This window comes from Amblyomma maculatum, chromosome 9 (assembly GCF_055883805.1).
Source record: "Amblyomma maculatum isolate TAMU_Amacu chromosome 9, ASM5588380v1, whole genome shotgun sequence".
In the NCBI taxonomy this organism is placed as follows: domain Eukaryota; kingdom Metazoa; phylum Arthropoda; class Arachnida; order Ixodida; family Ixodidae; genus Amblyomma; species Amblyomma maculatum.
Window position 1 is genome coordinate 30,031,366 of NC_139352.1, and position 26,138 is coordinate 30,057,503.

Below are 26,138 nucleotides of genomic sequence, written 5' to 3' on the forward strand. Positions count from 1 at the left end.
TTTTAATTGAATAGCGCCTCATTCGCTCTGGTTAGGTTTCTCCAGATTACATATTTACATAGTTTTGGAACCTCCGAGAGAGCCATGTGGTTGCAGCTGGGAAGCTGCAACGCGGCGCAGTCGGTGGAGGCCGTACCTCAAAATCGCACCACCTTGTGTTCCGGAGGATGAAATTCGCCGTATCCCCGAGGGTTGGCTAGAGAAGCTACGGGTAGACTCGATCTCACGCAATATGAAACCGAACCTCCGCGAAGGCCCTCACTTAGCTCGAGCGCGTGCACTGCACTGTAAACATGGCTCCAAGCTAGAAGTCTGCAAGGTAATTGTGACTGGTCTGAACCGTTCAGGCCACTACGTAGAGGCGGTAGTGCACCGCTACACACAGGTGAATGGGGTCTCTTTGCGAGCCGAGAGTGCTCATTGGGCAAAGGAAGTCGCAATTGCCCTCATGGTTTCTGACCCCCAATGCAAACGATCATCACCGACTCGAGGTTCGAATGTGTATATGCGCGGTATGGTGGGCACACTGACTCACCGCTTGCTTCCAGTTGGGTGCACTCCGCGCAATGACTTCCGCTTCGTGCACGTACCCACTGAGCAATGTGATAAATACTGCGCTTTTCTTTCCCCGAAAACACACCAACAAAGGACTTTCACTTTGGTTTGGTGTTGCTCAGAATTTAGGGTTTAAGGTAAAAACATTTTAATTGGTTTAGAGATAAGTAAAGGCGCTGTACTTGTCAGGCTTTTTCTTGAACACCTGAACGTGCCGTAAAGGAAGTTTAAGTTAGGAGTGAAAACGGAAACAGGGATATGTATATATATATATATAAAGGGCCCGTATTAGAGGTGTTCTGAATACTTGTGACCACCTGGCGACCTTTATTGTGCACTGACATCCAAAAAACACACGGACGCCTCTCCATTTTGTATTCTTCTAAATGCAGCCACATATCATCATCAGCCTGACTATACCCACTGCAGGGCAAAGGCCTCTCCCCTATTTCTCCGCTTAACCCGGTTCTGTGCTAGCTGCATCCACTTGACCCCTGCGAACTTCTTAATCTCATCCGCCCACCTAACTTTCTGCCGCCCCCTGCTACGCTTTCCTTCCCTTGGAATCCAGTTTGTTACCCTAAGCGACCATCGGTTATCCTCTCATCGCACTACATGTCCTGCCCATGTCCATTTCTTCTTAATTTCCACTAGAATGTCGGTAACTTGAGTTATTTCTCTGACCCACTCTGCACGCTCCCTATCTCTTAATGTTACCCCTACCATTTTTCGTTCCATAGCCCTCTGTGTTGTCCTCAACTTAAGTAGAACTCTCTTGGTTAGCCTCCACGTTTCAGCCCCATAGGTGGGCACACAGGCAATCAGCCACATATGACAGGGTTCGAACCGGGATACTCCATTTCCCCCTCCACCTGTGTGGTGCGGCGGATAACATGCCCGATTACTATGCCGGAGTTCCCGGGTTCGATCCCGATCGCCATGGGGCTGCGTTTCAAAGGAGGCGAAATGAGCAGTCATCCGTATACTGTGCGATGTCAGCGTATGTTAACGGCACCCAGGTGGCCGAACTTACTTCTAATCTAAACCCTCTAATATGCCTCCGCTTTCTGGCCTCCCTCTCTTTTTTTACGGTGCGGTCCAGGTGTGCCCACTGAAACAGAGGGGGAAGTGGTGCAGGGTGGCTATTCATGGCCCTACGGAGCTGGGACTGGTAGGTCAACGCCGCTTGCGGCGGGGGCTAGCCCGCCACCGAATATTTATCTGTTGTTGGCCGCCATTTCACCCGCCCCCGCTTAGGTGGTGGACGACGGCTGTTGCGGCGCGCGTCTTTCTCTCCTTCTTTTTCTTTCTTCTCTACTTTCTCTCATCTGTCCGCGCGATATATCGAAAGTGGCTCATCTGCAGAGCCAGTAGCAGGCCACTGCAGTTTCTTTTCCTTCTTCCTACAGCAACAACAACACTGAAACAAGTCTGACAGTTATTGCACCTGCACCCTCCTCTGAATCAATTATTACATTATTCGAGCACAGTAGACTAGTGTGTTAACTGACAACTGCGCCACCAGGGCCGGGAAAGGTCTAACGTCCCAATGTGACTCAGGCCATAAGATAGATATTTGTGAGTGGTTTCGAAATTATCGACCATTCGGTATCTCTAAGGTGCACTGATATCGATCCGCGGACAGGCGACATGCACTCTTCGCAAATTGCAAATTGATGTATAAGAAGGGAAGACGCCGCATCTTTCAGACCACCCGCTAGAAACTTGACCCGCACACATTGTATAGGAAGAAACGAATGCGGCTGTGAAAAAGAGAGAGGTACCGTGGTGAATGGCTGCAGATTAAAATGCGTTAATTTAGAAGAGACCAACAACAATTTCCACCACCAGGAGACTTTTACATAACCTCACGTAAATGCATACGTTTTTCAGCACTAAGCCGCCAAGCCCTTGCTAAACTGTGCTTTCGCTTCTTTTAATCGGTTAATCAGTTGAAGCAAAGTTAAATTCCGCGTAATTCTTTCTTCATTGTTATAATGCTCGTTTTCTTTCCTGCCAAAAACCAAGCACTGAAAAACTCAAGCTGAGGATCGTGCTGTCCTTGCTGTTCTTGCTGCTTCTTGCTGTTTCAGAATACTACAATCTAGGTTTCTTGAAATCTGGATGCCATCAAAAGCGGCTGCTCTTGACAAGATACCCATGCCAACCTGCAGTATACATAAGGCAAGCGTTACCGTTTGCCATGTGTTTCTTTTTCTCTTTTTTTTTTCCTTTCGCGTGGAGTAGTAGGTAAGATAAGTATTCCGGCGGCCCGCATTTCGACTTTTTTTTTTTCCAAGAGTTTGACTTTTCATCGTATTAGATAATTTCCTCTTCTTCGTGACACCCAAGTTAAATTACTAGGTATCACACCACCAGATGGCGACCGACCGCGCAAGCCATAATCATAATTATAGCATCGACTCCTCAGTCTCGTAACTGCTCGATACGCCCGGCGCCATCTGCATGACCGGGGCTTAGCGTTACGAGGTGCTCAAATTTGAGCCGCTATGAGCAGCCCTTCGTCAAAGAAGGTCTGTCTGGCGAGGCGCACCCAGTCGCCTCCCAGCAGTGCCTCCGACCACCCGCTGGCAGATGACCTGCAGCCAACCATGGCTGTCAGCCACGGCGGCGACCCACGCATGCGTCAGTCCATCACCATCAAGAGCAAGGTGCGGACTACAGTCGCCAGCGAGTGCACGGTCAGGGTCAGCGGTAAGACGGTATGAATCCGAAAAGTGCATTTCGTTCTTAGGATGCCTTCCTATCCCGAGCTTCCCTTCCGACAGTGCTGGAAAAATGCATGATCATATGCTCATGCCGTTAATTAGAATTAAGTTGAATCCGAGGTCTGACAAGCCATTTTTACGCGAGGCGTATAGAGCTCGTTCGGTTGAAACGCCATCGATGTCGCTCATCGGTGAAAATTGAGAAAACGAATGTAAGACAAAATACGCGCGTGATTTGCTATCAAGCTTCTGATGGAACTGTTCTTTGTTCAGCGTTCAGACTGGTGTACCATTCGCTTTTCATTTAGCATTAATCGCTTGGTCAAAGAGATCCGAACCGACGACAAACACCCTCTGATTAATGTAGGTGTCCACTGAGATTTGAAACAGATACTGCACTTTCCTTTACATTAAAAGAAATTTGGGACAAAAGATATAAAAGTATTATCGAGATGAAAAGGCGGTGATAAACCCGCTTCCAGCGTCGCCCTAATTTTTGTTCGTCTCTAGAATCGTATGCTCAGCTGGAACGACGAGTAGAATGCTATGAAATGCGGCCTCCAGTACTCGGTGTACTGTGACAGAGCGTATTGCTGGATTAAAGAAGACACGTTATGGCGTACATTCTAAATGTTGCAAAAGCGCGACAGGGTTCACGTGATAACAAACTTATAATTGCGCGACGTTGCGCGATTACATTGCTTTTTAGTGCGCGGAAAGAAGAAAGAACGGAGCACGAAGTGCGTGCTTAAGAATAAGTCATTTGCTTAGTCTCCTATGTTCACATGCAAAAGCTGCAACTCCTGCTATGCCCTTCGGTAGTTGATGTTCTCAGGACTGAGCGGCGACAAACCGACTGCGCAGGTGGAGAGCTCCTGCAGTGCCAAGACCGTGGTGACCAGCGTCTCGCACAAGGGAAGCTCCACCCGGTGTGTAGTGCAGCAGAGAAGCACAAGCAATGGTACACGCCCTGAGGTGCGTATAAATCTATGTGGCCCTTTCCAGTCCTGAGGGTTCAAACTGGCGCTGTGCCTCGCTAGCAGGCGAGCGGCTGCGGTGTATTTCTGTTGCCGAAATTTAGGTTGCCACTTTTGAAGCGGAAGCTTCTCTATGCGTTATATCAGCCAAGGTCAACCTGTCCGGTCTCTTGACCTGCAAGAAAGTTCCTTTACCTTGGCCTGATTAAATGTAGATTTCCACCGATCCGTGGTGTTCACTAAAAAGTATCACACACGCACGGCTCTCCTTTTTTTCTCCATCGAAACAGGTCCATGTATGGTTGTTGTGGCTGTAGGAAGAAGAAAAAGAAAATGTGCGGGCTTGGTACTGGCTCTGTAGCTGAGCCACCTGATTGATTGATTGTTTTATAAGAAGGGAAAGGCGCTGTGACTGTCTCATTTGTTTTCTCTGGACACCTCTACCGCGCAGTAAGGGAAGAGATGAAGGTGAAAGTGGAAAGTGAGGAAGAGGAGCCGTAGTGGAGGGCTTCGGAGTAATTTCGACCACCTGGGGATCTTTAACGTGCGCTGACATCGCACAGCACACGGACGCCTCTTCGTTTCGCCTCCATCGAAACGCAGCCGTCGAGGTCGGGTTCGAACCCGCATGCCGCAATAACTTTCGTCCACCACCTAAGCGGTGGCGGGTGCAATGACGGCCTACAACAAATAAAGTACGGTGGCAGGCTAGCTCCGCCGCAAGCGGCGGTCAAATACGGCTTCTCTCTTTAACTTCTACTTTCCTTTCTTCTCATACAGCGTGTTTCAGGTGTCCACAGAAAAAAATGTGACAGTTTGCTCATGCCAGGATAAATCTGTTTGCGGATTCATTTTTTTTTTAAATTGTGCAACAGTAAAACCGGCTATCGGTTGTACAAAAACGCTCTGTATACGACGATTTCGTCTTCCAAACTGTAACGCTCCTGCTACAACGCCTTCGGGCTATGCGAGGAAAATCTTGTAATAAAGAATACAGATACTGCGCTTTTCCTGTAAAGTAATTTTATAAAAAGAGAATAAATAAATATCTCCGATTGAGCATGTAGCGTTATAGTGGCTAACATAGCTACTCTCAAGGCAAAGCTACTGTGTCCCCCCTGCATAAAGTCATCAAAAAACAAAAAGCATAACCATGCTTAGAACAGCTCTCTAGGTGTATCTCTAGGTGTATCTATTAGGTGTATCTCTAGGTTCAAGCCATGCTTACCACCCCCTGCCCCCTTATTTTTATCGGCTATGGGTTGTTGTGCAGGCAACCTGAAGCTGTCAAACTGAACACAACGAGAGCTGGACTTGTTGCCGTTTAATGTGCCGTACATGCTACAAAATCGAACATGTGGGAACCTGATATATCAGTTTTGACAGTTACAAACTAGGTCTGGTGTGAAGAGAGCATGTTGCCGGGCAAGTTGGTGATTCGTTAAGTAAAATAGTTAGAGCAAAATAAAACACAATGGACAGAGAACAATGGGCAATGGAGCACTCGTCAATAGGTCTGGTGTACATTGCTACAGGGGATTATTCGATATCAGTCGATAAAAGTAAGATTTACAAATGATAATAAAAATGATCTACCATGAGATTTGCGTCTTCGAGCTCCATTACACCTAAATTAATCTATCCGAAGCTGATACGACGGTACCGCTAACAGTGTATGGCCTTTTAGAAGCTTTTATTCCGCCTTATTCAGCGTTGGCTCAATTCAAACGCATAGCAATGCGAGGAAACCTTCGGCATAACTTTGTTTCCAATGCCATTTGTAGAAGGCGCTCATCAATTTAAAAGGACACGTTTCGGGCTGCCTTAGCATTTTCGTTGAGAAATATGCTTTATTATTTGGCTTAAAATTAGGCAAACTCGCTTCGTGAGGCCATGACCCTGACCATCAGCCACAGTGAAGAGCGGAAATGTGTCGCCGTAATTGAGATTAGTGGCTGGAATTGTAGCCTTCGGTTACACATCAAATGATTTTACAGCATCGAATATATTCCCACAACTATTCTGAACAGATTGTGAGGCGACAACGTATTCGGCTGGTGGCTAAAAGCCATCGCCGTAGCCCGGTATTGCACCAACAGGGGGGGAAATGTTTGGGCGTGTTGGTTCATAGTCAATACAGCGAAGCGCTCAAAATCACAAAGGACGAGGAGGCAGGCTCGGTTCTATCGTGACTACTTGTTCTCAAGTATCTTCAGCGACGGTAACCTCGGACGAGCCCGATGGAAATGGCGCTAGGTGTCAAGGTTGCTCAGCCTGGCCACGGAAAACTTCTGGCTCCGTGTATTGGAGGGCCTCCGCCTTCTGGTGCCTCGCAAGGTATCGGCATGTGGTCAAGGCATTCACACGTTAGGGGACGTCGACGTCCCGGATGATGTCTCCAGGACTCTGGCGCTCGGCCCCAAGTTCACCGTACCACCGAGGCAAGACGCCGCAGGACTTCTCACCAGTGTCCGGGAAGTGGCAAGGAGGGCGACGTTGGACGAGAGTGCAACCTGTGTATCCCAAGGGTTGAAGGTGGTTGCAAGGTGCATACAGGAGCGACCTGACATGCGGCTGGAGCACGCGGCTACGTCTCTCAAGGAACTTGGTGCGCTATTGTCCTGTTCCCTCCTCGTCCTTTCTGATTTTGAGCGCTTCGCTGTATTGCACCAACAGTCGCTAAACGTATCGGAAAAATTTCTGATTGGTCGACAGGTCCATGGCGACACCCCCATGTGACCTCACGCAGCCACTGTAGCAGTTTCAAACGCCCAACGTCCAAATGAAGCTAACGAATACGGGCAGCATGGCAATTAACCTAAAATAAACGAGTACGCTCCTCTAATTCCGATATTTCATAAAATCGAATTCAATTATTTAAATTTTCCTTCAGTGATGTTTAAACACGGGCTTTCAGTATTCAAGGCGGGCAACGAACACGTAGTCCTTGAAATGCCGCTAATACCGGACTGGTAGGGGAAACCCTAGCGAAATTGTTGCGGGGCGTAGAAGAAAAAAAAAGAAAAATAATAAAGAATAACGGCAAATTAACAAAAAGAACCCTAACTGTGGCATCAACTCTTAGGCTGAGAAAAACCGTCTCAATTATTTTTTTCTTTATTGCGAGATCAAACAGCAGGTCAGACGAGCGCGCAAACCGCTACTCCACGCCAGGCTTGAGAGTCAGCGATAGTACTTTTTCTCTTCTAGCATGCGCATGATGATTGCGATGAAAATAACGATCAAGTCAGGAATAATGATAGCAGAAAAGATAACAACGCTGCAGCTAGTGATAAAGGTAATAAAGGTAGTAGCGATGACTATTATGGTGGATTTAGTTTATAATGATGTCAGCAACGACCATCCATGACAGTGCGGATAACAATGAAAATGCAGTTAATGAAAACAGTCCGGTAAACTGGCTTTCGCCATATGCTCTCTTAAGCAGACCTAAGAGCAATTCTGTAATTGTTGAACGCAGGAGCTCATAGAGCTTGAAAGAACTGATCAGCAGCTCTGGGGAACCCGCAAGAAACGTTTGGAACAACACCGTCATAGTGGTGCAGTTAGGGCGCTCGACTACTGTGCCCAAGGATGCCGAATCGAATCCCAGCCGCGGCGGCCGCTTTTTGATGGGGGCGAAAAGCAAGGGAACCGTGTGCTGTGCGATGTCAGTGCATGTAAAGAACCCCGGGTGGTCGAAATTTCCGGATTCCTCCACTACGGCGTATCTCACAGTCTGAGTCAATTTTGGACGTTAAATCCTATAAACCTACAGACTAATTGTTCGGAACGACAGCGGCTTGATGGAGGAGGTGTGCGGTTAAGCGTAGATTGGGCCGAATTGTGGAGGTGGACAGAATATAAAAGGACCGCCGCAACTCACGCGTGGTACACTTTCTTTGACACTCCAAAATAACTGACTCACATAGCTAACATGAGCACCAAAATAGGGTGAAAGAGAGAATACGTTTTCACGTGCTGGTGTTGGTTATGTATTCACACCAAAGCACCCAAATATTTGCTTTAAAAACAAATATCTGCTTTGAATAAATGACTTCTCATCAAAGACACGTGAATTTTAAAAAAAACGTGCTTTATGTGTCATACTCAACTGCCATTGTCTATTTAAAGACACTACATCGGTGATCTTTTGAAATATTTATTTTATTTCCTGGCAGGATAATAGTAAAGTAACCGTGCATTAAAGTAACCACGGCAATTTTCGCAGAAGGTGTTTGTTTAGTTGCATCTTGGCAGAAAACGCTCATACAAAATTGTCACCTCTATCGCATATCAGCGTGTTACCTTCTGAAGAGCACTTTTTTTAAGTTTTTAAAATCGTTTTGTTGTCTTGAAAAAGAAATATACGTGACCAGAAAGATATGGGGGATAGAAAATAAGACGAAGAAGGCATGTTATTATTCAATTGACCGTCAAACAGATTCTGAAAAAATGATAAGTCCTTTGAGGTGGCCGGTAAAGAATAATTATTTACTCAAGGCCGATATTAAATTCGCGAGGGGGGAGGGGGGGCGGGGGGCACTACTTATGGCTCTACGGAGCTGGAAATGGTAGGACCCAGCCATTTGCCGCGGGAGCCCGCTTGCAATCTGTGGTTGTACCGGTTGTGGGCCATCATTACAACCGCCACCCCTTCGGTGGTCGACGACGGCTGTTCCGACGCACGTCTTTCTCTTCCCTGTTCTTTTTCTTTCTTTCTTCTCTGTTTTCTCTTCTGTCCACGCGATGCAGCGGAGGTGGCTCAGCTACAGAGCCACTAGCAGGACCGTGCATTTTCTTTTCCTTCTTCCTACAGCCGCAACAACATCTTAGATCGCACACTGTAGGAGCGCTTGTTCCACAAAAGACCTATCCATCGGTCTAGTAAGAGTTAGGCCAATCATTCTCAAGGCTAGTGACCCTTGAATGGCAGCTACAGCTGCCGGTAATCAAGCATTGTCTTCACATCACGGCGTCGCGACGAGATTTACCCTGACTATCCGTACGGACAGCATGTAAGCGGAGACATGCATTCTAGGTTCAATTCGGTTACTAGCCTCCAGTCAGTGACAGCGAGAATGCTGTTTGATTTTACTGCAAGTAAACTATACAGCCACGCGAATACCCGTCGAACAGCTGTTATAGAACGTGTGCGCTGTTCACTCTATAACGCACTGAGATTGGTGCAAGAATGGACACTGCTGTCAAAAAACTTAACACTTTCATTACTGCAGGGCGTGACTGAGATCTCGGTTACAGTGTACAAAGAGAACTATAAATCATAGCTAACGATAATTAACTGCCGCATTTCATAGGTGGCGCTACCTTGCTCTACCTTACGGAAATTATGCTTGATTTTGATTTAGCGGTTTCTATCTCTTTAGTATAAAGAACTTTGCCGGCTATTGCATTTAGCGTAGGCATTAGTAATCTTCACTGCGAACGCGCAGGTAGTCCGGGCTACGGCGTTCTCGCGAGAGACGGCCAACGGTGCCGTCGAGACAGTCACCACCTACGAGGACAGCCGCACTGGCGTTCGGCAGCTGAGCGTGGGACGACACATCGGAGACAGGTGAGGCACTTTTTGATATCCGCTTCTCCCCCCGGTGCCACCGTCAGACACAGATTGAAGCCGAGTCCGTACAGGCTTAGCATTTCCACAAAATCCTGATCGCCTCCTGTCTGTTCTTCAAAGCGGTAGCTAATCCTGCCTGATATATCTTTTTAGGTATAAAGCAGCAACTGTGCACTAACACGCAAACTAGAGATACCTTGTGCGAAGTGAAAACAAAAATAATTAGACCCCGCCTGAGCTGCAAGCTGAGGCTAAAGTGCCCATATTAAGAAAACCAAAGAGACAAGCACATTTCTGTGTGCAGAAAAATAGGCGCCAATGTAGAAAGTGCTTAGGGAGGATTCGAAAGCATTAGCGATGCAATAAAGTTTTGAGTTCTTGCAATTTTTTACTTTTTAATGTGGTGATTTTTTACTTTATTCTGCTTTTTATTTTCTTGTGCAATATTTTTCTTTTTGAATTTATTATTTTACGTTTTGATCCTTTATTTTATTCTTTCTGTTACCACCATCGTTTAGCAATTAGTTTATTAGTATCTTAATTATTACTGAATAGAGCAATAAATGGCTTGGTCCGACCGCTAACGTTGCCAGTACTTCGGAAACAGCAGAGTAGAGTTAACAGCCGCAGGTCAGAGCTACAGCGCGAGAGATTGGTGCCGGAGACAAGCGATAGAGATGCCGCTGCGTTGTGAGTTCTTTGTCTTCCTTTCTTTCTTTGTCTTCACCACGTGACGAAGTCGCCATCCTTGTGACTCACCGGGAAGATACAAGCGGATTGTAATACGGCTTGACGCGGCTAACATGGACAATCTCGCGGCAGCGGCGGTGGCGGTCGGAAGAAAGGGTTATACTGGCTCGATGACGTAGTTTACCGCGGATGTGCTTTCCAAGACGCGATAAGTACCATGGTACTAGGCTTCAAATTTGCTGGCGACAGGAACGCAGAGCCAAACTAAGCTGTCGGCGAGGAACTTCGGAGCAGACCTGTGATTATCATGCTGATCTTTGCGATTGCCCTGATTGGTGGAAGTAAACGTTCCAGCTAGCTGACGGCAATCTTCAACCTTCTGTACAATATCTAACAAAGCACTGTACTCAGAGGCATCCAGACGGTATGGCAAAGTTGTGTCGATGGTACAAGATGATTCACGGCTATATAAGAGCAAGAAGGGCGAAAAACCAGTTGTTGCTTGGGTGGCAGCGTTGTACGCGAACGTTACAAATGGCAGTACCTGGTACCGGTCTGAGCTGGCAGAGGCAGATGTAACGTACATTGCGGACATGTCCCCAAGCGTACGGAGACCATTATTTTGCGGCTGTTACGTGGTTGTAGCACGATTTATGGATTTGCGAGAGGACAGGAGCTCTTGGACGATTTCGTACAGAGAAGCATAATTTTTGTCCCTCAGCAGCTCGCGAGAGGCACCGCGTTGAAGAACGAAGTGAGGCAGTATAAAATGGGCTATCTCTCGGGCTAGGGCCACTGAAAGTTCGGCAGTCTGCGCGTAACGGGTCAGGTGATCGACGCCAACGATGACCCAGCGATTACCTGTCGCACTGCATGGTGGCTGACCATAAAGGTCTATTCCCACACGAATAAACGGACGAGCTCGACACGATAACGGCTACAGAGGGTCAGCGGGGTGGCAAGACGTCTTGCCTTCTTGACAAGCGGTTGAATAGTGAATGTAGCGACGATCATCTGACGAATCCGGTCACCGCTTTTTAGGACGACGGCATGAGTGCTTTGCGGGTCAGTATGATGACGGAAGCAAACATTAGAGCGGAGGTGGAGCGGAATGAGAAGGAGCCATTTTGATATCCTGCCTCGAGCGGACGGAGCAGAAAATAGAGAAGAAAGAATGAAAAAGAAAAGAGGGAGAGAAAGACGCGCGTCGCAACCGCGTCCACCGAAGCGGTGGAGAGTGCCATGACGGCCTACAACAGACACAAATCCGGGGGCAGGCTAGCCCCCGTGACCTAACAGCCTCAGCCCCATGGTGCCAAGAGCAGCCACCCCCTCCTCGCCCGTCCCCCCGAAGGCGAGTCAGATGCGTGGGGACGTCGGTTGAAAAGACGACGATATCATCCTTGCAGCACAAACAGATGTTCATTTTCATGCCGCGTAATGTGGTGTCCATCAATGTTTCGAATGTGGCTGGGGAGCTACGGAGTGCGAACGGCATAACGTTAAATTTGTACAGTCCGTCTGACGTAACAAGGGTGGTCTTACAAGATCCGCTGCTGCCATAGGCTCCTGCCAATATACGGAGAATGAATTGAGGGAGGGAAAGAATACTACGTCTTGCAAGCAGTCTAGGGCATCGCCGGTTCGTGGGAGGGTGTACACGTCTTGGCGAGAAATGTTTTTAAAGCGCCGATAATCAACACTAAAGCGTATTGAGCAATGCTTTTGCTTAACTAGCGCCACAGGTGGACGACCATGAACTACAGAATTCTCTAAGTACACTGCTGTGCAACACCGGCGGCGCTGAGTTTCTATGGTGCCGAAATGAAGAGGTAGTGTGCTGTGTGATATCAGTTGTCGTTGTTGTGGCGCGGCCGGTCTCAATGCGCGCATTGAGACTGGCCGTGGTTGTGGCTGTAGGAAAAAGGAAAAGAAAATGCACGCGCCTAGCTGCTACGGGCTGTGTTGCTATGCCACCACCGCTGCCTCCTGCGGAAAAAAAAAAAAGAAAATAGAGAAGAAAGGAAAAAGAAGAGGGAGAGAAAGACGCGCGCCGCTACAACAGCCGTCGTCCACCACAGAAGCAGTGGCGGGTGCAATTACGGCCTAAAACAGATAAAATTCGGTGGCTGGCTAGCCCCCGCGGTAAGCGTCGTTGACGTACCGTCCCAGCCCCGTAGGGCCAGGAAAGGCCACCCCTCACCACCTCCTCTGATGTCAGTGCATGTCAAAAGTACCAGGCAGTTGAAATTACTCCGAAGCACTCCGCCCCCCCCCCCCCCCCCCTGGCTCCTCTTTCTCGCTTTCCATCTTCGCTCCACATTTCACCCTTTGATTAGGGCTCTGGTCAGGTCTCCGCAGAAAACGTGTGACTGATACGCGTCATTCGTTTCCTGTAAGACAGTGACTTTGCCGTCTATATTTCTGCCTCATCATTCTAGCCTAATAATAAAGTAATAGTTTCATGACATCACGCATAATACTCGTATGACAGATAGCGATCAATTATTGATGCTCGATAAAATTTAATAAAAGTGCTCGGAATAAGTTGTAAGGGTGTGATTATGCTTCACTCAGGAGTGGCAGCTTCTTGTGGAGCCATGTACTGTATCTATACCTTGACTGTAATAAAAATATCATTCTTGAACGTCTATATCGAGTTGGAGTTAATTCTTGCAGTTCCAATAAATCCCCCATTCAGGAAATCTTTCGTGAAAAAAAAAAGGCAGCGCATGATTTCTGATGGTGTAGACGTACCGCACAGTAGACGGCCACCTTGTGCGTACTGTGTAAGGCACTCGTGCACTGGCTGTACGATGTCAGCGTAGGTGGAACAACCTCATTTATCGAAATTATCCAGACCGCTCACCTAAGGCATCACCCATACGTCAACCACCTTACAATATTAAACCCTATAGAACAAATCAAACTGCCGACACCTGAAGTCCGCTGCAATATCAATAAATTAAAACCGTGAACAAACGTTTCCAGGATGCGAGTAATCCAGCTTTAAAATAGTTTCATAGATATCGATAAAATTAATCAACAGAGCAGATACGTGGGAAACGTGCATGCCCCATCAGATGAAGAAAACCAGCTCAGCGAATAACGAGGCAAGAGTTGCCAATTTGTACTTCCCCTTTCACATTGAAAGGTAGGGTCATAATCAGCCTGCCAGGAACATCTTAATCTTATCCTGACATGCTACCCCTAGGCCCCATAGCCACGCGCCACGCTTATTCTGACTCCTCATAAGCGTTAAAAAAATTGCAGTTATAAAACGTTCGCTTATAACTGGAGCTTCTTAACACGTGTGTGGAACTAGAATAACAGCTTACGGATTTGTTAAGCCGGGCTTTGTTGCCATGTAGGGTTTTCGAATAGTAAGTGAGGTATAGAGGAACAAATTGAGGGATCAATAATTAGGAGGGGCAAAATTATTGTACTCGAATCGGGAACGAGTGTTGGAAGGTGGAGGAGTGGGTGCTCCTCACCCTACGGGGCAGGGAATGGTAGGCCGCTATTGTTTGCGGCGGGGGCACATCTGCCACCAGCGGTTGTACCCGTTGTCGGCCGTCATTGCACCTGCCACCGCTACGGTGGAAAACGACGGCTGTTGCAATGTGCGTCTTTCTCGCTCCCTCTTTTCCTTCTTCTCTATTTTCTCCTCTGTCCGCAGGAGGCAGCGGAAGCGGTTCGGTTACAGAGACAGTAGCAAACCAGTGCATTGTCTTTCCTTTCTTCCTACAGTCCCAACGACAAGTGTTGACAAACGGAGGCTATTAGAGCGGTCATGAAAATACTTTAAATGCAGAGATTAAGTGTACCACTCCACAATGTCTCCCGTGGATGCTCATTCTACCACTAGCTCTCCATTATCATGCACGAAAACAAAATTAGAATAAGGGCGAATGAAAAGCAACACATTCGGAACCAACTTTTACATTTCGCATCGAGTCTTCGAGCACGATTTTGCGCCAGTGTACTTGACGGTCTTTCCTTTTTCTGAACAACCCTAACCAGCTCAGCACGCTTAACTCGGCATTGCCGTGCGTCGGCTCGATAATTGAAATCTGGCTGGATTCACACTAAGCGCAAGTAAAAAGGCAATCAAAAAGCATTGAAGGCCAAGATTTTGTGGCATCTACGTGGAAGCTAAATGTGGAATATGAATAGATATACATTTATGCACATAGTGGAAATGGCTTAAGCTACGGATGAGGACCAAATTTTTATTTGTTGAGTACGCTCACAAGCAGGAATAAGATCTTCCACAGAAAACCAATGGTATCCCTTTTATATAACTATGAGGCAACTGTGAAATATTCCTAAATAACATTATGAACATTTTGAATGAATAAAACGGTGTAAACAGATGCATAGCATAGTTTTTAAGTATTGCTTGCCATCACATCGAGTTTAGTTTGCCATAGAATAAGGGGCACGCTATTGAAATAATATAAAAAAGTTTAAGAATGCCGAGGGAGGAATTTCAGATGTATTAGCGTAAATATTCCGCAGTTATGCAATGCGTGATAGCATCTTCAAGAAGCTTTTCCACAAAGAGTCCAAATTTTTTAGCCTTTTAAGACATGCTCTCGAGCATTAAAGGAACCATAGACACCAAAGTCTGCGGAAGCCGTCTTGTAGTATTACCAGTTCTCAGGACGTTAAGAAATACAACAATGCACATGAAATCGGCACGTACATACGCCAAGCAATTCCCTACTCAGTTACTCCGGTTCAGTAGCGGAGAAGACCTGGTTTGGAACCCGGCTGCGGCGGCCGCGCTTCAGTGGTGGCCAGTTGCAAAGGCGTCCGTGTGCTGTTTGCAATGTCAGTGCGCGTGAGGAGATCTACAGGCGATAGAAATTAGTACGCAGACCTCTACTATAGCACATTTTGTAGAGAAAGCTAAATTGGCCGCGAATGACAGGGCAAGAACGAGAAAGAGGGGGCTTTGATTGGTTTGGTTTTGTGGGGTTTAAAGTCCCAAAGCGATTCAGGCTATGAGAGACGCCGTAGTGGAGGACTCCATAAATTTCGACCACCTGTGGTTCTTCAACGTGCACTGACATCGCACAGCTCACGTGCGCCTTGCTTTTCGCTTCCATCGAAAAGCGGCCGCCGAGGCCGGGATTCGGTCCCACGTTCTTGGGAATAGTAGTCGAGCGCCGTAACCACTGCGCCACCCCGGCGGGGTATGTATCAAATGGCTCAGAATAAAGAGCATTCCTTGCTGATGGAGTTAAGAAAATGTAAGTGTGCAACACATCAATAATTAATTTGAGATATTTTAAAAACGACGAAAAAGAAAAGGGGTGCAAAGGTGTCAGAATGCTCATGCTGCGAATTCAGTGGTTGATGATGGTAATCTAACATTCACAGAGTTAATTGTTCAATTATTTCTCTCAAACAATTTAAAAAGGAGATTCAAATGTGCCTAATGCTCAGAATAAAAAGCCAATGTTTCACTATGCTAATTAGCAAACGTTTGAGCACGTAATTTATCAATTAAATGACATGATATCAAGCGCTCACGAATGGTGTTTTTCCATATTGGTAGTTCTATTTTTTCTTTTTTTTTTTCTTATAGCCTACCAGGTGATGACGTCAACAATAAGCTCGCACGCTACTTAATGCGTCCCATTCACATTCAGCGGAACACGCGGGAAGTGGGGCTCGAACGTTAACGGTATGATGCAATAGCGTTTCTCTCTCTCTCTCTCTCTCTCTCTCTCTCTCTCTCTCTCTCTCTCTCTCTCTCTCTCTCTCACACACACACACACACAAACACACAAGACAGTGCTTTCTCACTTTTTACTAAAAATGTTTTGTTCATTTTCTTGAACAGGTAGCCTCACTATGCGAAGTAATTTCAAGGTCACCGCGTGTTTTCAATGACCTTCAAACAGCTTCGAGGTCAAGTTGGAACTTAAGCCACAGCCACCTTTGGTAGCTATTTCCCCACCATATGTCAAAGGTCAACTGATTTGGAAAAGTAACTTAACTCGTCAACAGCTGCCTTAGTCGGAGCCGCGCCATGGCCTTGGAGGAGGAGCAACTGAGCAACCGTGCTCGTTACGATCGTCGATTAGCTGCATCTGACAATCCGGAGCACATTGCGATACGAGCTGTAAGTTTGCGGAGGAGAAGAGAAAGGGCTAGAGGCAAAATTGCGGTGGAAAAGCAGGAACAACCTGAGGAGCGCCTTAGAAAAGCTGCTGCAAGGCGTGAGGGTGGAGCAGCACACATGGCCGCTTCACCTATCTCTTCACACTAGGCTTAATTGAAGCCAAACCACAGCCAAGCCTTTTTATATATCGATATCTACATATACATTTATACATTTTTATACATTCATCGCTTAGAGTGCCTCCCAAATGCACTCGTATTGCTGACGCTAACACACCTTGGAAAGCGTAGGCACAGCTCACTGTCAGGCATTACTGGAAAGTAAATCTGAACTTTCAGAGGCGTGACTATTTTTCCTGATAGTGGATGGTTCTAATACTTCGAAATAGCGCGAAAGATAACCTGAGAACTTTCAAATGGATGGTCCAGCCCCTGAAACAAAACCAAAACTTGCACAAAAGGTAGTACTTAACACATCATAGCACTTATCCTTCACTATAGAGCGAAAAGAAGTGGTCTTATCATCTCTAATGGTGTCATTTATTTGCGTCTTATTTGGTTCCTGTTTTATTTGTCTCCTCTAAACGTATGTCCCACTCCTGGCTAAGGCGGGTTACAAGGCTAGCACTAATTCCGAAATGAATAATAACCCTCACCAGCTGTAATGTTTCTTTCAGAGATGCGTTAATTAGATCCAGAAGAAATGCGTAGAATTAAAAACATAGTACTAGAAGACGTCCAAAAGAAATGTTCCTAACTTACGTTAGCATAACTGCTTTTGCGAAGGCGAAACATATGCACCCATCTTCACTTGCTTGGCGCGTAGAACACAATTCTGATTGCCGTGCGCTCTAAGGTTCACGCCGAACGAAAGCTGCATGCTCCTAAGAATAGTTTATTATGTGTTGGTTGATTTGAGAGTTTTATGATGGCAGCAGGGCAACCATACATGGCGGTCCAAAACGTCAACCCTGATCGTATGCTCCTCATGAAAACGTAGCCCGGAAAGTCCAACGAAGCAGCATTTAATAAAACGAAGCTGTTACAATTATGGACCGCAGCCTCATGGAGTCCGAAGCTTCTGCTCCTCAATCTACACTGATTGCTTTCACCGCAGGTCCCACCTGAGCGAGAAGAGTCGCAACGAGTTTACGGGAGAGGAGGAAAAATGCGAGCAACTCGTGAACATCTCCTACGAAGAGCTCGGAGGCTTCGACAGCGAGTGGAAGAAACGCATGACCCAACGCTGATTCGTCCAGCGAGTGTGTCGCACGCCCTCCGCGAGATGGAAGCACATGCTCAACATCGATACTGCGATCTCTTTTCCTTGGCCGGCGATGTCGACGTGAAGCAACGGCAGAGATTCTAGAGCTTTACATTGGCACTCTGGCATTTTTGGCATCAGAAACACAAAATTTGCAGCCCAAAGCAGCATTTCTTTTAGCTGCTCTTCACTGACGGTTGTGGATACGATGAAGCATTTTATAAATTATCGTGCCAAAGGCTAATTTCATGACACCCCAAATAAAGGTAAATAGGGAGGGTGTCCCCTGAAGCAATTTCTTTTCTACTTATCGTTATCCCTGCTATGTTTCGCAACTGTCCATTTGGCTTTTAAACAACCATACCAAACAGATATGCTGAGTTCTAGCGAGCAATCCTTCTCGGTTGAGCTAGTTATAATCCTTAATATGTTTTAACACATTGTAGACCCTAGCGATATATTGGTTTAGGGTTTGTTTTTGAAATGAAAATCTGACAAAGAAATGCTAGCGCTGATGACCTGCAATAGAACAAAATTCGCCATAAGCCCCTTTCACTCCTAAGTTGCAATTCTAAAGGGTATAGAACGAGTACCAGTGAGCAGAAAGAGGCCGTAATCTCCAAACTACCGTCATGTGTTGGCATCGTATCTCCCTAAGCGTGACGGTGGGCCCTGTGAATCGGCGCATTGTTATTGGTAATCAGCCAGCTACACTCACTAAATCGATACTTTTCATCCGAGCTTCTTTAGATCTCGCCGCTCAGGATGAAAGACGCAGAGTGCAGCAATACTTCCTGCCCACCAGAGAGCTTTTGCTATTTGCTGTTCTAAGATGTCACGTTTTGGGGGGCCCTCGCAGCTACTAGCCTCAGCAATATCACCGACCGATGAAAAGCCGTGGACTAAGCCAGACAATAAGTTTGAAGATCCAAATACAGCAGAAAAAAGCAAACATTCCATAAAGTCAGTATTCTGAAAAGCAGTTTGGTAGGGCCTTTTATCTTTCTCGTTCTCTATCATCCTACCGCCCACCAGAAATTTTTTAATCGCAATAACGCAAAAAAAAAGGAAACGCCTTGGTGAACGCTGTCAATAAGTCAATTTGCTATAGCGACCATCACCTTCATCATAGCGCAACAAGTTTATTTTGCAAAGGTGCGCGAAAACGTATGAGCAACGCTTATCGATAATACAGACCATCCCAAAGGCTTTAAAGAAACCACCAAAGCTAGTTTTCAGCTTTGAAGCAAAATGTCTTGATGGCGCTGTCTTCAAACGTTGGGGGGATAAGCTGGCAGTTAAATGACAGTTTTTGTCAATGGTATTTTATGCGTAGCGCTTAGTAATCCGTTCTTCCATTTATTCTTGCCCATTTTGCAAATTGTGGATGTTTTGTACAAGGTATAGAAATTCCCTTCCAAGAAGTTTCAGAAATTACATGAAGGACCTTAAATGGGGGCATTGGGCATTGGAAACTGCGTATGTGCCATATAATTTGCTGTTTAACATTTTGCTGCGAAAACAATCTCAAAAGGTTGCATTCCTATCTGCTTCTTTCAAAACGCCTGTTTCCTTGCGGTCACTTCACCCATCGCCGCATCACGGACGCTATTGTATTTGAGCTCATCATTCAGAGGAGACGTTTGCAGAGAATAGCATTGATGCCAGGGCGTAGCCAACACATAATCCGCGACGCAGTTTAGACCCAGTCGGCAAAATACTACAGATAATTTCTGTCTGCACAAGGCAGCGAAGGGGACACAGCTACAGAGCCAGTAGCAGTCCCGTGCATTTTCTTTTCCTTCTTCCTACCGTCACAACAACAACAACAACATCCAAACCGGCTTTCTTATTGCTCGCTTGGGTAAGTAGCAGCAATAAATGCCGTCTTCGTGCTGCAGGTTATTTCGAATCAATAAAATAATATTTAACAGTGTGAGTGACGTGGCTTCAAATCATGTATTTCAAGTGTGCGCTGTACACGCACCATTTGGCGTCTATTGAAAAACATGTTCCAAGTCTGAATACAGTGGCAGAGTCTCATCTTTCTTGAATTGATAATGTGCATAGGAGCATACGTTTTATGGAAGCGAAAGCCACGTTTTCTCTACTGCGCCGTTTAAAAATTATAATAATTACACACATGAACGACGAACTAGTTTCTACTTGATGAGGAACGTTTCTAATATGCTGGTCTACAAGGTTCATTCTCGTCGATGATGGAAGAGTGATTATGTCCATCCTTGCCTACAATTAAGGCTGAAGACTGCTCACCGATCCCAGTGTAGTCTTCGCACGGTAATGAAAACAAGGCGAAATAGTGCAAACATAAGCGATATACTAGTCATATAATGACAATAACACACGAATACCTTAATACCAGTATTTATGTGCATGCACATATCCTTGAGCTGGCGGTCACCTTTGCATTTTTCAAATCCAAAGTGACCGCCAAAGTCTTTTTTCCAATTTTTGAGTATCGCGTTTCAGCTCCAGAGAGAACTCTTGAGCAAAAGGCAGTCCGCCTTTTTCACAAAATGTGGCACCCACTGGGAGTGGTTGAAAATTCTGCAACTGGTTGAAAACATCCTTGGGAGAGGCAGCCGCCTGTGAAATAGCGAAGTGTGGTCTTAACAGCTACCGCAATTTATCGCATACGCCTGCCATCAATATTAACTGCACATTGGCTCCGAGATCAGCTCCGAATGCGAAAATCGCGAAAGCCAAGATCTGCGAACGCACAGCTGGGGTTATTGATTCGGGACTCCACGTTTGCTGTCAGCTGTCTGGTCCTTCCTGACTGTATGCATGACCTAATTCTCGGTGTTGCCTTTCTTCGCGAGAACGGAGCCATCATTAGCCTGAGGCAGTGAACCGTGACATGTTCTACAGACAATGCCGATAACAACGCTGATGTTTGCAATGCAGGTCCACCCTTAGCATGTCTGCAGATAATGCTTTGGTCCCGCTGCATGCGTGTGTTTTTGTCAGTGTTGAATGCGACGTGTTACGTGACGGAACAGCAGTTGCCGAGAGTAATCCGTCACTTCTGTTGAAGCCCGTCCTATGTTCCGCCCGAAGGCTCATCAACGATATCGATGCTCAGTCGAAAATCCTGGAAACAAATTTTGCCACTGAGCCTCGATACTTTATCCGCGCTGCTTCCACCGAGTTCGCTGAAAACTTCCGATGTTTCTGAATGTTTCACTTCTACAACTGGGCCACGTCCGGACGCATTCCTAGATCGGATTGATATCGGTACAGATTTGGACTCTGCATACAATAGAGTCGAGTAGATCCCATGCACAGATCCGACGCAAACAACAGTCACTCACGGGATTTTATTCCATGAACCTAGAAAGGATATTTTCTTTAAAAAATGATACCAAGGAAGTGAAAGAGGTGCGCCGCAACAGCCGTCGTCCTGAATGGCGACGACCAGAAGAGTTCTAGCTCCGGTGGGCCGGAACGTGCGCATTAGGTCTATCTTTTGATTTAGATCCTGAGTAGCCCAGAATATTGTGTACGGATTTCAACCCCGCACACAGTACACTGGGCTACTGGGTTGAACATACCTAGAAACTATGTGAATTACATGTTGAAAAAACGCGCATATTTTATTAGAGCAGGTTCGAGTTTACTCTCGACAAAGAAAGAATTTTTTGTTTCGAAACGCTGAGTGGTTGTGAAAAGCACTGCAATAGTTGCACTCCCTATGGCTACTATTTGAGAAAGCTAGTTTTAGAAAGATAAACTGCACACCAGGGAAAAACAATTTGTGAGATAATAATGAGAGCAACAGAGTAGGGCACAAAAACGAGGGTAAGCTTCACTGCCAGTTTAGCAGACTCAAAAATAAAAAACCCGCAACAGGAACTCCCAAAACCCGCTAAAAACCGCTAAATGTATTTTTGTGCCAAAAAGTTCATTTTTATGAATTTTTTCTGTTTGCAATATAACTAATAATATAAAAAGAAAGAACGCACATTTTCTTTTCTGGCTGAAAACCATTGAATATATTATTTATCGACTAGAGGCTGCATACATGATAATATACATTAAAGTTCTATAAACTATTCCTTTTTTTTTAAGTTTCTGAAATGGAAAGTACTGACTAGACACTGCTGAGTCCTGCCTGACTGCAAGCACAATCACAGAAAGATGCTTCATCTGCAAGCGACTGACCACTCGTACTGCTGGCACCAGGTACAGGTGGGCTTCTTGCGCTTTTGGCAGCGTGCGCCTCCATCGTGCCGATCTTTTGAACCACATTTGGTGGAAGTTCGTACTCTGAGCAGCATTTACGCTGCAGGTTTGAGGATTAGGTTCAAAAGTGCCGCAGAAATCGAGTCATATGGTGTGTTCCAATGTTCCCCACTGTAGCATAGCCGCATCCCAGCGACGTCATGCGCTCACATGGTGACGTTTTCTCGCAGACGCGACTAGAATTTTAAGACACGTTTACGGCTCAGAAATAAAATCTATAGAACTACCAAAAATCACCCAAAAATCGCCAGAAAGGCTTAAAAACCGCTAAAAATTCCGCCTGCCGCAGTACAAGACTTTCGCCCGCTAAATAATGTAACTAAATTTAGCCGGAAAACCGCTAAATTGGCAACACTGTTCACTGCCATCGGGGCTGGCATATTTTATTGCCATATAAGATTTAATCATCTGTCATTAACTTTCTCTTTATAATTCCGTTTGAGCTTGTGTTCTGTAGGTATTGATGAACACGGAATAACTATTAATATGTGATTGTTGCTAGTATCGCACCGTTCGTTGTCCTCCCATGTATGTACTACAGTGCGTGTCTGTGTATAAACGAGTACCTATGTGTGTGGAAGACAATAAATTCCCTCTACTCTTAGAAATCATGTATATGAATTTATTTTGTATACGGAACCTTTAGTGTTTTGTATAGTGATATTGGTCTATGAGCAAAGTGCGTTGTATGTTAGCACACGTTAAATTCCCTCTGTATATATATATCTATTTGCTATCAATATTCTATGTACGATCTTAATGAGGAGCAAGCTTTATTTTCGTAAGTAAATAATGATTTGTGATGTATTTCTTCGGTATGCAGTGTTCGTTACGCGCACTGTAATTTGCTGGCAAGCTTGACCGTTTTCCTGTTTTGGTCATTTGTCACCGCTTATGTGAATTTCTAATATAACTTTTGTTGCGGAAGCAACATTAAGCTGTATGCAGGAAAGGACACCCGCTTGGTGACAAAGAATGCCTAGAACTCTACCACGTTCCATACGAGGTGAAGAGGAAATGGGAACGGAAAGTCAACATGCCACAGCAGCAGCAACTTCAAAAGCAGCAGCAACAGCAAATCGAAGCGACCATCGAGGAAAATTACCGAGGTCGTTCCAAGGTCAAATGTGGAAACGAGGATTCTCGCGCCAGAAACGACTCCTTTCCGAGGCTGGAGGAGACTACCGAAGGGCGAAAGCAGCGCGGTCGGTCGAGTTCCCGCTTCAGGGGGCGTTCCGGATCCAGACGCAGCTGGAGATCGAGTTCCAGGGACCTGGAGAACCCGTGGACTAAGAAGCCGAGCCCGAGCAGGGACCGTAAAAATGTAAGCTTTGGGAGTGGGGTTTCCCAGGCGAGTGAAAAGAAGGACGAGGAGATCTATAAATTAAGGAAAGAAATTGGGAAGCTTAAAGATGTCATTCATAAGCTCATTCAAGATTTGCATAGACCAAACGGGCAAGCGCGTACTGAGTCCTTCTCCCTCCATAGAGCACAACCGAAATTAGTATCGAAATCGACTACCCTGGCCCCTTAGGCTGCGACTCCCACGCAGCCTGCGCCACCGGAGGACAAAAAAATGATTGTAGAATCGGCTAGACCGCCCCCAATGAAACGCAAAGGGGAAGACGCTGATCCATTGGTGGCACTAGAGAAAATATTTGAAGCCAAAACCGAAGCTAAATTAGAATCTTTTATGATCCAAATTATGGGAGCAATAAATCAAATTAAAAGCCAGATCCAAACCCTTACGGGCGAAGCACAACTGCAAAGGGCAGAATTAGTTGCCATCGGAGAATGGCAGCAAAAAGCCAAAGAAATATTTGATCAGCTCCATAATGGCTAGAGGCGCACAAGCGAGTCTTAGATCTGGCAGTGGAACAGTCGCGGCTTCCAACGCAAGCGGGCGTTAGTGCAACAGTACTTGACACTATTTAGATGAGAAATCATTTGCTATAGCCCTGCGAGAGACAGGTAAAGCAGCAAAAATCTCGGGATAGCAATCTTTTTCAAGTGACGGAGGTCAGAAATCTCGCGTCACAACATTGGTTAAGAGGAACATTGCTACAATCATGCACGAAATCAACTCGAAAGAAATTGAGGGAGTTCTATTGAAATTTCGTACAGGACGAAAAGAGCAACCAAGCATGTCCCTCCTAAATTTGTATAGTACCCCACAGCAGAGAAAGGTGAGATTCAGGGCCCTCTTTCGCAAAGCAATAATGACAGCCGGGAGTAACCCCTTACTAATAGTCGGTGGCTTCAATGCGGCGCACCCGAAATGGGGTTACTCTAAACAAGATCCTAAAAGCAGGCAGTTATGGGAAGACGCACACGAGATGTTACTCACCTTGCACACGGACCCTGGTTTTCCATCCGGGGTGGGTAACAGCGTCTGCGTAGACACTTCCCCTGACTTGACCTTCTCCAAAGATGTGACAGATCTTAACTGGCCAAATTTGGAGCGACGTTTTGGCAGCGACCATTTCATTCTGCCCTCGATCCTTAACAAAGGGGTAAAGATGCGCCGTGTGTGTCAACCGAGAGTTACGCAATAAGTACTATTTAGGGAAAAGCGAGAAAAGGTGCCGCACGGAAGATTACAAACATACAAAAATGGACGGAGACCCTCGTGCGTCACGTTGGAGAGGCAACGAAGAATCTTGAAGAGGACGATGCCCTGGAGATATCTGATAGCAAACTGCTTCACATGCGGGAGGCAAATCATGTTATGGAGCACCGACTAAAGCAGCTAACATGGAACCGTAACTATAGAAGGAGATTAGCTAAACATAACAAAGAAATTGAAAATTATGCGGTCAAATTATGCGAACAGAATTGGTGCAGCAGATGCGACGAGATGGAAGTGGACATGAGCCTTTCCAGAACATGGGGTCTGCCCTGATCAGGAATTAGATTATCAAAAGCTAGGCACGCGTTTAAGGGTACAGACGTGGAATTTATGGGTGCACTAATCAACATGTACATTGGCGATACTCATAATGCCCCTCTCCCAGAGTATGACGGATCTCCCAAAGAGAGCGCTGGACGCACCAGAACGGAGGCGGAGTTCAGGGCAGAATACCCAGAAACGTGGCGCAACAAACACAAACGCATGCGAAGAGACACAACACACGCGCATGTCTCTTTGCATGTGTTTATGTTTGTTGCGCCACATTTCTGGGTATTATGTAGCACCAACTAGCCCCTCAAGCTGTTATAGTGAGGGCAGAAATATTGGGACTAAAACGAAATCGGCCCCGGGTCCTGACGGGATAACTAATAATGTTTTAGGAAACCTGGATGATGACTCCAACAGCGCTCTTACTGCGTACATGCAAGAAATTTGGATTAAAGGCCACTTGCCTCGGCAAACGTAATTATAATCCCAAAGCCGGCCGAAACCCCAAAACTAGAAAATCTGACCTATTTCTCTAACCTCATGCAGGGAAATTGATGGAGCATGTAGTCCGGATATGCCTTACGCGTTTTATGGAGAAAACCGTCCTGTGGCCGCACGAGATGACAGGCTTCTGACCGGGTTTGAGCCTGCAGGGCGTGATGCTCCGACTCAAATACGACATAATCGACTGGCGTTCTAGAGACGCCAAAGTGATTCTCGGCCTGGACTTGACAAAGGCTTTTGATAAAGTTAAACACGAAGCGATTCTCCATGGTCTCCAAAACTTGGAGTAGGTTCACGAACATACGAGTACATCAAGACCTTTTTGTCAAACAGAACTGCCTGCATGAAGTTTCAAGACATTCAGTCCCCCACAGTGAAGTTAGGGAGCAGGGGCATGCCGCGATGCTCGGTTCTCTCCCCGTTCCTTTTCAACGTGGCGATGAGGGCCCTCCCAGAAGCTCTGAGAAGCATAAAGGGGCTAAATTTCTGTATTTATGCGGATGACATCAATCTCCGGATTAACCAGGGTAGTGATGCGAGC

At 46.1% G+C, this 26,138-nt stretch overlaps 1 protein-coding gene and 1 long non-coding RNA gene across 2 annotated transcripts; both read left to right on the top strand.

Annotated features, from left to right (window-relative positions):
- Positions 1-3,065: 3,065 nt before the first annotated feature.
- Positions 3,066-17,973, top strand: LOC146178725 (myeloid leukemia factor 2-like). The gene is made up of 4 exons (XM_084580019.1): positions 3,066-3,278; positions 4,149-4,259; positions 9,715-9,836; positions 17,782-17,973. The coding sequence occupies exons 1-4, from the start codon at positions 3,066-3,068 to the stop codon at positions 17,912-17,914; spliced, it is 579 nt and encodes a 192-aa protein (XP_084436145.1). The 3' UTR covers positions 17,915-17,973.
- A 1,630-nt stretch (positions 17,974-19,603) lies between these two features.
- Positions 19,604-23,475, top strand: LOC146178726 (uncharacterized). The gene is made up of 3 exons (XR_014700880.1): positions 19,604-19,792; positions 22,021-22,134; positions 23,123-23,475. It is a non-coding gene; the product is annotated as an uncharacterized LOC146178726 (long non-coding RNA).
- Positions 23,476-26,138: the final 2,663 nt, after the last annotated feature.

Coding starts and splice junctions, on each gene's coding strand:
- LOC146178725 (XM_084580019.1), top strand. CDS start 3,066: ATGAGCAGCCCTTCGTCAAAGAAGGTCTGTCTGGCGAGGCGCACCCAG. Junction 3,279..4,148: donor TCAGGGTCAGCGGTAAGACG/GTATGAATCCGA, acceptor CCGACTGCGCAG/GTGGAGAGCTCCTGCAGTGC. Junction 9,837..17,781: donor GGACGACACATCGGAGACAG/GTGAGGCACTTT, acceptor CTTTCACCGCAG/GTCCCACCTGAGCGAGAAGA.